This window comes from Leucopleurus acutus (genome assembly GCF_964270905.1).
Source record: "Leucopleurus acutus genome assembly, chromosome: 2".
NCBI classification, from domain to species: Eukaryota; Metazoa; Chordata; class Mammalia; order Artiodactyla; family Delphinidae; genus Leucopleurus; species Leucopleurus acutus.
Window position 1 is genome coordinate 91352090 of NC_139143.1, and position 13580 is coordinate 91365669.

General features: G+C 42.3%; 1 protein-coding gene across 1 annotated transcript in view; it reads right to left on the minus strand.

Annotated features, from left to right (window-relative positions):
• The window catches only part of SLC22A15 (solute carrier family 22 member 15), a gene marked incomplete at its 5' end in the record, with an annotated part of 79231 nt that overhangs the window by 30749 nt on the left and 34902 nt on the right, over positions 1 to 13580 (minus strand). The window contains 3 exons of the mRNA XM_082832359.1: positions 1715 to 1844; positions 8192 to 8356; positions 8994 to 9126. Coding sequence (XP_082688485.1) covers positions 1715 to 1844; positions 8192 to 8356; positions 8994 to 9126 — 428 coding nt within the window. The remainder of the gene's footprint in view (positions 1 to 1714; positions 1845 to 8191; positions 8357 to 8993; positions 9127 to 13580) is intronic.

The following is a 13580-nucleotide window of genomic DNA, read 5'->3' on the forward strand; positions in this document are numbered from 1 at the left end:
ACCAAAATGTTTATTGCAGCTCTATTTACAATAGCCCGGAGATGGAAACAACCTAAGTGTCCATCATCGGATGAATGGATAAAGAAGATGTGGCACATATATACAATGGACTATCACTCAGCCATAAAAAGAAACGAAATTGAACTATTTGTAATGAGGTGGATGGACCTAGAGTCTGTCATACAGAGTGAAATAAGTCAGAAAGAGAAAGACAAATACCGTATGCTAACACATATATATGGAATTTAAGAAAAAAAAAAAAGGTCATGAAGAACCTAGGGGTAAGACGGGAATAAAGACACAGACCTACTAGAGAATGGACTTGAGGATACGGGGAGGGGGAAGGGTAAGCTGGGACAAGTGAGAGAGTGGCATGGACATATATACACTACCAAACATAAAATAGATAGCTAGTGGGAAGCAGCTGCATAGCACAGGGAGATCAGCTCGGTGCTTTGTGACCACCTTGAGGGGTGGGATAGGGAGGGTTGGAGAGAGGGAGACGCAAGAGGGAAGAGACATGGGAACATATGTATATGTATAACTGATTCACTTTGTTATAAAGCAGAAACTAACACACCATTGTAAAGCAATTATACTCCAATAAAGATGTAAAAAAAAAAAATTCGTTGATCTACTGATATTTATATGAATGCTTATTAATTCAAGGAACTATACTACGAACCCATTTATTCCAAAAATTTACAATACACAAGCTAATAAAATATGGTTAATTTTCCTCTTTAATAAAATTATGTCACTCTATTTCACATAACTAAATTCATTTCATAAATTTTGCCTTTCTAAATATACATTAACTATTTCTACTATATTCATTTTTGTACTTAACAATCCTCTTACTTTCAAAGAGAGAATGAAAACAGATTTCAGGCCAATTCCCACCAAATCTCAGTTAGTAGAACTTGAATAAAGGATTACTATATCAAATCGCTATCTGAGTGAAAATTCTATTACGGGTATCTCTCACTTCACAGAAGAAAGGTGGTACCATTGGCTGAAAACTGTATTTATCTCAAAGATTTTAATGATTAAAATTAGAGGTCTGATACCTGAGAGGAGAAACCCTTTCAGAAGCACAATAAAACTTCTGGTGAAATAGGCCTAAGTTGGTGGCTCATCTTACAGCCTTTAGAGGACCATGGTGTGATACTCTGGATGAGTTTTTTGTAGAACCCTGCCCTGACCAGGGCATCAACCTTTTACTGCTTTGAGTCCATGCACTCTAAGGATTTCTCCCATATCTGAGTATCTTCCCATGTCCACATGAAGAGGCCCTGAAATTATACTCATCCATGGGATGAAGAGGTGTCACTATATATTCAATATGCACAGATTGCTCTATAATATCATACCTCAGTCGCACCCCTAGCACGTGATCTGACCAAGCCTGAAGATCTTTCAGCTTGAAGCATTAGGTTAAAAAAGAAATTGGTACCCTCCATTGGCAATATGAAGGTTAAAATGCACTCTACTGAGAGGTTACTTTAAACAAGGGATACCTGCATTCTGAATTAATTAAGCATCTCTCTTCCCAGGAGCTGCCAAGCATTGGAGCACTTGCGGAATTTAGTTCTTCACCAAAGTCAGTTCAGGCAAACTCCTGAAAGGGAATAACGCCGCTCATTGACCCACATCCTCTTAAGACATTCCTTCTGCTTATTAAATTAAAAGTCTAAGAGGAAAAACTACTTACAAAGATAAGAGAAAGACCACTGTTCCCTGCAGGTTAACCAGAATGGCTAGGGTTCTCCAGGAGCGGATGAAGTATCCCAACAGGGCATACTGGGCGATGCCGACTGCGAAGAAGAGGCCACCGATCGACCCTAATTCAGGAAAAGAGACCTGTTACTGGGGAAAGGACCATCTGCAGCCCCATTTCCAACCCAGGTCACGGAGTCAATCCCTTCCTTGTGAGATGTCAGCAGAAAGAAAAACCTACACAAATATGCAGGATCAGATGATAAAACTAGAAGAGAGGCCAGGAAATTAGTGGAAAAGAAGGAAGGACAGATGAAAAATACAAACCACATGTGGTCAAGATGAATTTTAAGGGCCTGCCCAAGTGCTTTCTGCATTGACGTTGTACTGACATCCACCTGAACCTGTGGCTGAGGCTTGGAAATATTGTTTGCTACGTGGTGGGAAGGTTTTTAGGTCATGAGACTATGAAAATGCTGGGACTGCATCTTTATCACAGGGGCTGTCCCTGAAATCCTTATCTTAAATCACAACCTACTCCCCAATTCTCCCTATTGTCCTTCTCCGCTTAATTTATCACCATCATATATATCACCATCAGTTATATTTATTTCTTGTCTGTCTATCCCAAGTAGAATATAAGTTCTATGAAGCGTGAATTTTTGTCAGCACACTGACAGAAAAAACATCAACTATGGGGTTGTTAAGGATCCTATGGTTTTTGAAATAAATGCTGAATGGGTACAGACCCACTGCCTTGCCCAATATACTGGCAAATTCTATACCTCTGACATACTTTCTGTACCTGCTACTATTAGTAGTAGTTAAATCTATCGCTATTTATTTATATCATAGCTACTATTTATCGAGTACTAAGCCTTATCTATACATTGTCCTATAATGCAGGTACCATTATTAGCCATACACAGCCATATAGCTCAGAGAAGTTAGGTGCCACTGCCTAAAGACACAGGGCTGTGTGTGGCCCAGACAGGAGGCGTTGTCCCCTGGTCTGTCTGACTGGAGAGCCTGCACTCTGTACCGTTCCCCTCCTCGTCACCACCCTTCTGGGGAAAGGCGGGCTCCTGTGGGCATCCCACAGCAATAGGACTTGTTACAAAAACTTTCTACAACAATCCTGTAAGACAAATGTTTCTCTTATTCTTGTCCGTAGATTATTAACCTATAACAAAAACAATGCCTTGTATGCTGTCTGCCCTAGTGAGGAAAAGGGGGATGCAGAAGGGAAAGCTGCTGTGACAGCAAGTTCAGTGTGCTCAGAAAACCAGTCAGAGCATGTGGTCCACTAAGTAAGGGAATGCGGACTTCCATTCCCTGTGATTTCCCTGGAAACTTCAGATAATCAATAGCTATTACAGGTTCATTACAGTGCACCGAATAGCACCTGGTTTCCAAGAACAAGGGTTTCTGTCATTGCTCAGAACAGTCCTGAGTACTCAGTGCCCACTGACAACAATGTAGGCAAAAAGTCCAGAGACCACAGGATGGGACCACTTCAGAGGGACCAAGTTCAGACCCCAGTTCTGCCACATGCTGCTGTGTGACTTTAGGCAAATCCATAAATGTCTCTGAGCCTCAGTTTCCTTATCAAGAGAAATAATAATATCTACTCCAAAGGGTAGTTATTGGTTTCAAATGAAACAATGCATGTGGTACAAATGTGAGGACGTTATTATCGTCCTACTGTTAAAATGGGTATAGCCCCTTGTATCTATTAACCTCCCCCAAAAAGCCATCTGGAAGCCTCCTCTACCTGGACTCCTCTATCAATAATTATAAAATACTGTCTACCTAGCACCTTTCTAATTCCAAGAACGCTTTCCCTTTTTCAGAGAGATGACCTCCCCATACTTTACCCCTGTGGTTCAAGTCAGGGCTGCCAGTCATGGGCCTCTTGCTGGGACCATCAGAGCTCCTACCAAGGATTTTAAATACTGGACGTAGTGGTGAAACCTGAGAGCTGCTGGGCCCCATCCCTGACTGAGCAGAGGAAGCTTCTCAGAGATGATGGGAAACAGAAATGAGATGCATCTGACTTCCGGGTTCCAGGTATCGCAAGGGCCTGGCTCTTCTGTGGTTTGGTTGTGTTAACCAAATGATTTCCCTTTATACCTAAGCTCATCACAGTTGAAACTCTGTCTCAGAAAGACTTGGGATCAACTGGATATAATGGATGGGAGGAAATGATTTAAAGGTTCTAGTTTAATGGCTTTAAATAAAAAGATGACATTACTATAGAGAGAGGTCCCAGAAGAGGATGGAGATTTTAGGTAAAAGAAAGCAATATGTTTAATTTGAGGTGCCAATAGACATTCATATCTAATATCCAGCAAGAAGCTGCACATGTATGCCCCGAAATGACAACAGGGATAAGGTGAGGATACAGGTGTGGTAAGGCTCTAGGTCATTTGGTTAAAAAATTTAATTAGAAAAAAAAGAACACTTCAAATCACCACTTTGCACATTGTAATTCTGGAGAACCAAAGGCGGTTGTGTAACTGTTTATGGGCATTTGGGTATTTATGCCTATTTTTCAGATTTCTTTTCTGTTTATTTTAAATTAATTTCATGTCTGCTACTCCCAACTCAGTTCACACTAATAAAAGCCAAATTTCAGCAGGTTAGAAAATAGTGTATAGTGATGACTTCGTTTTTGTAAATGTCTCCAGTGATCCCTCCAGTTTTCAAGCACAAGCCATGAAGTCCCCTTGATTCCTCTTGGTCTTGCCTTTTCTGCTGGTTCTTTAACAGGTCACGTTCCCACCAAATCCAGCTCAAACGCACCCTCTTTCCTCCTCCACTACTCCCACCTGGTCTAAGCTGCCTCTGGGTTGCATGGGGCCAACCACACCAGCCTCCTGAATGACCCCTCAATCTACTCTTGCTCCTCTATGATCCATTCTTCACATGCCTACCAGAGTAATCTTTCTGTATACAAGATCCCATTGTTCCTCTCTTTAATTCACTCACTGGCTACTCACTGCACTGTGAGTGAAAAAAACCCCAAAATTCCTCATTTGGCCTATCACAGGCCCTATATCATTCTGCCCCTCCAATCTGATCTCATCCCAACCTCCCCATGCCTCTCCACACTGTATCTTTTCAGGTCCTCAGAGAAGCTCATTCCTACCTCAGGGCCTTGGTCCTTGCCATTCCATCTGACTGGAATGTTCTCTCAGAATCTCACATGCCTTAGTCTCCCTCATCATTCACATCTTTGATCAAACATCTACATCTCGGTTTTCTCTAACCATCTGTCCCCTGCACTTACTGCTTAGTCTATTACCCTGTTTAATTTTCTTCACTGCACTTACAATTTTCTGAAATTACCTCATATTGGTTATGTCTATCCTGATTAAAACATAAGCTCCATAAGAACAAGGACCTTCCCCCACCCTGGCCTGCCATGTTCACCCTTTTATCACAAGTGTCTATAAAGGCAGTGTCTGGTACATGGCAGGGTCTATTTAATAAATGAATGTTGTAGAACAGATATGCAAAGAAGAAGCTCTAGGACACACAGCAATATGTTTACAGTGGTGATGTTCACGTGGGTAGGACTATATGTATTATTTATATTTCACTTCTATATGCTCTTGATTTTTTTTACAATGAACATCAATTCCTTTTGTTATAAGATATTTATATAAGAAAAATAAATAATAAATATATTAATATGACATTTTTCATAGCTTTAGTATTTTATTTTTTCTACTCAACAATTTTCAATCAATTATCCTCATTCTTGTTAAGCAATACACTGCAAATTGGTCAAAAATGGATGTTTTCAGTTTGTATTTATATTTTTTATATGTACTTTACATAGTATTTTATACATACTGCAAATACTTGGTAATCAAGCACAATTTTTGAAAATCTTTTTTAACTGCTAAACAATTAGGCTACTTCCAACTAATCCCCTATTGCTAACCTTTTAGGTTTTTTTCTCAGTTTCTGGCAGTTCATGAGCGTATCTGAAGCCACTGGAGTGTATAAAATTGTGCTGGAGAGAAAACAGCTTAGAAAGAAAGGCCAAGGAGAAAATTCTGGGGAAGACTCGGCTCATGGGAGAGGGACGAAGGAAGCTCCTCACAAGAGTTCCAGGGGCATCAGAATCTTCTGTCCTGGTGCAGGTCAAGTGCACTGGCCTTCAGGGAACTCTCTCAAGCTCCTTCTGAATTTCACATTGAACTTGGCAACCATCTGATACCACTGTTGCAGGTTTTTTTCCTTTCTCCCTTTTCCCTTCGCTATAGAAATTTTAATAGCCCCATCTTAACTCAGCTTCAAGGACAAGAATGGAAAGTAAATGCGCTTTAAGAGCAATCTTTTCACTGGCTTTAGGCCGAATGGCAAGGAAGCAAGAGACCAGGAGGTCTTTCTTTTTGCCCAAAATATGCAACAGGACAGGAATAGTCCTAGAGAATTGGGTAGGGTGGGGGCAGTATATGTGTTTTGTAAGAGAGCACCTTCTTCATGGAACAACTAGAGTCAAATGTGAACATTTTAATAGAGAAATGTGCTGGGTACGTGAAAAATATGTACTCATGTTGCTCTACATGAGCAAGATTTTAGTTTTTTAATTTTTTAATTATTTTTTTAAAATAAATTTATTTATTTATTTTTGGCTGCACTGCGCCTTTGCTGCTGCCTGCAGGCTTTCTCTACTTGCAGCGAGCGGGGCTGCTCTTTGTTGGGTTCCGCGGTCGTCTCATTGTGGTGGTTTCTCTTGTTGCAAAGCAGGAGCTCTAGGTGCACGGGCTTCAGTAGTTGTGGCTCACAGGTCCTAGAGCACGGACTCAGTAGTTGTGGTGCACAGGCTTAGTTGCTCTGTGGCATGTGGGATCTTCCCGGACCAGGGATTGAACCCATGTCCCCTGCATTGGCAGGCAGATTCTTAACTACTGCACCACCAGGGAAGTTCCTGAGCCAGATTTTAGACTCAGGAAAACCAAAACCCCAGGAGAGGGTGCCTTTGTGTCCTCCCCGGACAATGTGAGTTGTCGTGATCACCATCATTACTCATTTCTTGGGAAGTCCCAGCAAGTCTGAACCCACTACTTGAAAAAGTGACCTTAAAAGTCTCAATGCAAACTGAAGACTCAGAGGACATTTTCTCACTGATCCTGACTTAGGAGCTGGCCTAGGGAAAAAAGAAGCCCATCTCTAAAGGCTTTGAAAGCTGCTATAGATAAAGTGAGTCATAAAAAAGCACCACGTGTAAGAGACAGGCAGGAAGCCTGTCCTGCTAGGACGGAGCAGGTGTCTCTTGCTCCTCACCTTAATTCTAATTTGTCCAACCCTCTGTGTCCTTCAGCTTGGACAGCAGTTTGGTCGACATACAAACAGAGCAAAATTTATTTTATTTAGCTTTGTCTTCCAGCTCAATACATTAGCCCTCACCAACTTTGAAAACACCACCAGGCGAGCAAAAAATAGGCTAAGCAGACCAGTATTCGTATGAGGTGACCCACTGAAGATCTAAGAGGGGAGTACTCAGGGAACAGTGGGACAACATGAGCCTGGCGTCATCCTAGCCCTGTCAGTCACGAGCTGTGTGAAAATGGGCATATCACCCCTCCTTTCAGAGGTGAAGTGTCCTCATCTGTAAAATGAAGGTAGAAATTCTTAGCTTGTAGGCTCTGGGAATATGACAGATATGAGTCAGATGCCTAGCATGGTACCTGGCACATAACAGATGCTCAGCAAATGGTAGCTGGCACGCTCTCATCCACATCCTCATGCAGGCAAGTTCCTACAGTCCCATAGTCAACTTGTTCCCGTATTAGTACAAGAACATCAATAGCACTCAGTAATTGTCAAATGAACGGAAAGCGAAACAAAGTTCTCACTGCAAACCTACAGTCCACAAAGTCGAGTCTTAGTGCAGTTGTTCTCCTAAGACATTATTTTAAGTCAAGGAGCTTTTAAAATCATTTATTTTACTATAGTGTAGTTCTTAAGAAGATGATGGGATAGTTAAAAATAATACAGAATATGGCCTCTATTTTGGAACTTAAACATCATTAAAGAAATACAAGAGTACTACTAACTTGAAGAGACCAGTAAAAGTCAGAAAGGCCTACGCGACAAGGATTTAATACAATACAATACGAAGGCACTGAGAAAGGAGTTTCTAGTATTTCCTCTGCACTATTTTTCACTTTACCAGTAAAAAGCAGTTAACGAATGCCCTTAGGCAATCTGTGAGGATAGGGGCAAGGTCACCATCTGTGAGGCAGGCCCCATGGGAGACTATCTAGAGAGGAATACACATAAAATGACTAATGACTCGTTCAAGGTCATATAGAACAAACTCAGGAAAAAATCTAATAGCTGGATAGAGCACCTCAAGTCCGAGTGCATTTTTAGACTCGATGGTTGAACTGGTTCCTATCAAGTTGTCTGGAGCAGCTCCCCATCTCCATGTCTGCATGGATTGAAGCAGTACCTGCGAGTGCCCAGTAGGCGGTGCCCACGCATTCATTCAGCAGGACAAAGGCCACCAGCGACATCCCTCCATTCATCACGCCCACCAGGAAGCGAGTTACTGCAAAGAACTCATATGAGGGGGAAAACCCATTTGCGATAGCAAATAAGATGTCAAGAGCACAACCTAGAAAGAGAAGAACACTATTCAATAATGCATAGGCAAAACAGCGTTTGATGAACGTAATGTATTATATTCATTAGTTTGTAAAGAAAAATCTTTGTGAATTTAAATTTTCTGAGCTATGTTATTTTTTAAAAATAGTTTCTCTTAAAGACTATCAAGAAAAACTGAGGTTTTCTTTGTTACAAGTTGATTTCTGTCATGCGCAGTTTTCAATTATTAACAATAATGCTGGAAACTGATAAATCTTAGCTCGTACTCAGCTTGTCAAGAGGACTATGCGGAGACCTACAGAGCTCATCTGCAATGAATCGGCACACAAGATATAAGGCAATGGATCCAGTAGACCGCCTCAATCTTTGTTCTCCTTAGAAACATGGCATGAATTAGAATCCAGGGATTGTAGAACTCACCACCATGAAAAGCTTACAGTGCAAATATCTGGCCTTCCTCGGGTATGCTGGTCACTTTAAAATGCTTGGCCAGAATCAACTCAGCCTCTTGCCAGTGAAATAAAAATCAGTTCTGGGTCCACATGGCAATTCCCTGAGAACCTTAAGGAAATGGTCCCCTTATTATTTCCCTGGGAACCTTAGGGAAATAACTCCTCTTATTCAGTCCATGAACGCTAAGAGATTACCTGTGAGATAGACTTTTTTCCTTCCGAACCGATCTGAGAGCTGACCAAATGAGATAACTCCCACAAACACACCACTGAAGAAAAAAGAGCTTGCTGCACTCACTTTGTAAGATCTGTTGGCAATTAAAAACCACTAGAGAAAGAAAAAAACAAAAGGCAGACACTTAGGTCACAGAAAAGATGGATGGATGGAGTTAGCTATTAAAAAAAAACAAATGTACAACAAAAACTTGAATATTGGAACTTCGCCACTGCATTACCACTATTAACCGGAATTCAGCAGAACATCCATCCAGGACAACACCCAAGGAGATTCTGCCTTCAGGAACCCCAGAAATCATTATTATAAAGTGCTCCCACAATAGTCTATACACATCTTGTGCCAGCACTGAGCACAGTATGTAACAGCTAATTACTTACTCATCTGTTGGTCACGTCTTTGATCCTAAGTCCCTGTGTTTCTAGACAGGAGGAGCCATATCCCATTAATTTCCATTTCTCTGACACCTAACGTTTTACACGACATATATGAGGCAAAAAATGAACGGTCCTTTTCTCCAATAAATTAATGGGTTTAAAATCTCTTGAGTACTTTCCTTGAAAAATTGAACATACAATTACCTTATGATCCAGCGATTCCACTTCAGAGTATATACACAAAAGAACTGAAAGCAGGGATTCACAGATTTTGTACACTAAGGTTCATAGCAGCATTAGTCACAATACCCAAAAGGTGTAAGGAACCCAAATGTCCATTCATTGATGAATGGATAAACAAAATGTGGTATATACATCTAATGGAATATTATACAGCCTTAAAAAGGAATGAAATTCTGGAAAGCTACAACATGAATGAACCTTGACCTTACACTAAGTGAAATAGCAGACAAAAAGGGAAAATAATTTATGATTCCAATTATGAGTGTGATATTGTAATTTACAGTAAGCAACATATATTTGGGTTTTATCCATTGTTCCTGGAACACAGCTCCTGAAATCCTCGTAATTTCCTATGTAAGAGCCACAGGGATATCTTTTCTTTAATAATATTTAGATTTTTTCCCAGGTCCTGGAAAAGCTTCAGAGCAATAAAGGTAAAATGGGTGTCTTTTGTTATTTGTAACAAGCCCCTTGCTTATGTTACTGAGGTGACTTTTGGAAAGCCCTTAGATGGGGGCTGGTTGTCAGGGGAACCAACCATGTGAATAGAGGGCTGGGATTTCAGCCCCACCCTCTAGGCCTCTGGGTAGAGGAGAGAGACTAGAGGTTGAATCAACTGCCTACGGCCAGTGGGTTAATAAATCATGCCTTCGTAATGAGGCCGCCATAAAAATTCAAAGGGAAGGGGTTTGGAGAGCTTCTGGGTTAGTGAACATGTGCAGGTGCTGGGAGGGTGGTCAGCTCAGAGAGGGCATGGAAGTTCTGTGTCCCTTCCATCCTTCCATACCTTGCCCTGTGCATCTCTTCCACCTGGTCATTCCTGAGTTATATCTTTTTATAATAAACCAGTGATCTAGTAAGTAAAATGTTTTCTTGAGTTCTGGGAGCTGCCCTAGCAAATTAATCTAACTGAAGGAGGAGGTCCTAGGACCCTCTGATTTATAGTCAGTTGATCAGAAGCACAGGAAGCAGCCTGAACTTGTGACTGGTGTCTGAAGGGGGTGGCAGGGGCAGTCCTGTGGGACTGAATCCTAACCTGTGGGATCTGATGCTAACTCCAGGTAGATGGTGTCAGAACTGAACTGAACTGCAGGGACACCCAGCCGGTGTGGCAGAACGGCTTGAGGTGGGAACCTCCCCCTCCACACACACACACTCCCACCCACCCACATTTGGCAGCAGAAGTGTCTGAAGGGAAGTAGTTGCCGGTAGAGGAGAAACCAGAGGAGTGTTTTTCCTTTACCTGGAGTAGTCACATCCACAGACACAGAAAGTAGCATAGTGGTTACCAGGGGCTGTTAGAGTGAGGAGTTACTGGTTAATGAAGATAGAGTTTCAGTTTGGGATAGCGACAAAGTTGTAGAGATGGACGGGGTGATGGTTGCACAAAGATGCAAATGTACTTCATGCCCCTGTACTGCATACTTTAAAATGATACATTTTATGTATATTTTACCACAATAAAAAATAATCCCTTGAGCACTATTACCTTCTATTTTAGGAAAACTTATAAACTCAAAGAGGAAGTAGTCATCCTCTGCTTAAAATGTCATTATCTAAAGCCCTGCCTAGTGATGTGCTACTGTGATCTTTGATTATAAAGCAACCTGTGTCTCAGAGGTGACCTCAGAGAACCAAGAGAATGCTCATCTCTCCCCTCCACAGCCCCCTTCCTAGGCTCAGCAAAGACAGGTTTAAGAAAACCCCTTCTCAAAAACTCACATGGAGACACCCCTTAGTTGTCCCTTCTCTGTCTTTTAGACCACTCCTGTCCCACACTTTGACAACCAGTCATTATGGCCCAAAGCACATCTAACTTCTCTCCTTCTCTTGTATTTCCTGTAAGACAAGATCGATAAAGATCCTGACAAGACAGCTTCTGTACATCTTTATGCAACAACAACACACAAAAATTTAGGCACTGGAAACAAGAATAATGCCCCTCACTAATGCTGTGCTTTACTTCTAAGTTCTTCTGTCCTTCACATGCGGTTTTTAACAAGATTAACTAACTGGTTTTCCTAGCTCTTCACGGATTAGAAATAGTAGTCTAGTGTGACACTGCCCTTAGAAATAGTAATCAGGCAGTTACCGCTCTTGGTGGCAGTCATAATTTAAATAAGAGAGTGATGGAAGCAATATGACTAAAAAAACTGAACTACATTCCAGGCTTTTTTCATTCCGGTATTCAATAAATAGTTGATTAGTTTCTACTAGAGGTTAGTAACTATTCTAAACACTGGGAATACAGATGCGAACGATCTAGATTTGGTTCCTGCCCTCATGGAGTATAAGTTCCAGTAGCGTAAGCTAGACATTAAACAAGCAAACACAGAGGGAAAGACTGGGAGGAAACCTCTTTAAATAAGGTATTCAGGGAAGCCTTCTCTGGGGAGGTGACACTTGTGACCTGAATGATGAGAAAGTGATCCACCCTGAAAAGCTGTTTGGGGAACATGAGGATAACTGCAACGGCCCTAAGGCGAAGACACATCAGGGCGCCTCTCATGGGGGTGGCATTAAATGAGGTCAGAGAGGTGGGCAGGCATCAGGTCATGCAGGGCCCTGAGCCACGGTAAGGAGCTAGGATCTTATTCCAGTGCAAAGGGAAAACACTGAATTACTGTATTTGTGTCTCTAAAGATCAGCCTGGGCCACACTTAGAGAATGCATTACAACAGGGAAAAGTGGGAGAAGGGAGGCTACTGCAATAGTTCAGGAGATAACAGGGGCTTGGACTAGGATGAGAGCAATGGTGATGGGATTACATGAATTACATGAACGTGGGATGGATCTTGAAGGTAGAACTAGCAGGACTTGCTGATGAATGAGATGTGCAGCGGGGAAGAGAGAAAGGGAGAGTCAGGATTTAACCTAAGGTTTTAACCTTAGCCATTCAGTGAATGGTGATCACATTTACTGAGATGGAGGAGGCTGCAAAGGGATTTCAGGTATGTGGTGGTAAATTTAAGAGTTCTCTTTAGACATGTGGAGGCTGAGATGCCTAAAACACACCCAAGTGGAAATGCCAAGCTAGCATTTGGATGTGGGTCTTGAGCTCGAGGGAGAGGACATGAGGGGTTATGAACTTAGAGATAAGGAAGAAGGCTTGGGACAGAGGCCCAGGACACTTCCACATTCAGAGGCTGAGTAGAAGAGAACTGCCACAGAAAACTCACAAGCAGGAGTCAGAGAGAGAGCAAGAAAACTGGTGGGAGGGTGGTGTCACAAATACTACAAGAGGAGATGTGATTCAGGGAGAAAGGGGTGGTCAAGCTATGTCGAATGCTGCTTTAGAGGTCAACATGAGGACAGAGATGTGCAGTTATATTTGGAAACAAAATGGACACTTAAAAAATAGCAATTTCGGGCTTCCCTGGTGGCGCAGTGGTTGAGAGTCCGCCTGCCGATGCAGGGGACACGGGTTCGTGCCCCAGTCCGGGAAGATCCCACATGCCGCGGAGCAGCTGGGCCTGTGAGCCATGGCCGCTGAGGCTGCGCGTCGGAGCCTGTGCTCCGCAACGGAAGAGGCCGCAACAGTGAGAGGCCCGCGTACCGCACAAAAAAAAAAAAATAGCAATTTCAGTAGAGTGCGAATGGCAGCCAGATTGGAGAAGGTTGAAGAATTGGACGAGCTTGAGGAACTGCAGGCAGAGAAGCTATCCTTGCAGGAGAAAAGTACTTGGAAAAGCAAGAAGGAAGGGGCTCGAGTGTACCAAGTAGAGCAGGTAGCCTTGCGTAGAAGCAGGGAAGTTCCACTGTAAGTGGGAGGAAGGCAGAATGTGGGTTCAGAAGCAGGTAGTAAAGGAACCCTTGCTGGACTGCATCATTGCTTTTTCACTGAAATATCAAGTGAGGTCGACTGTTGAAGGGAGTGTAAGTGGAGGGGGAGCCAGAAGTCTAAGGAGGAAGAAGACAGGCCCTTCT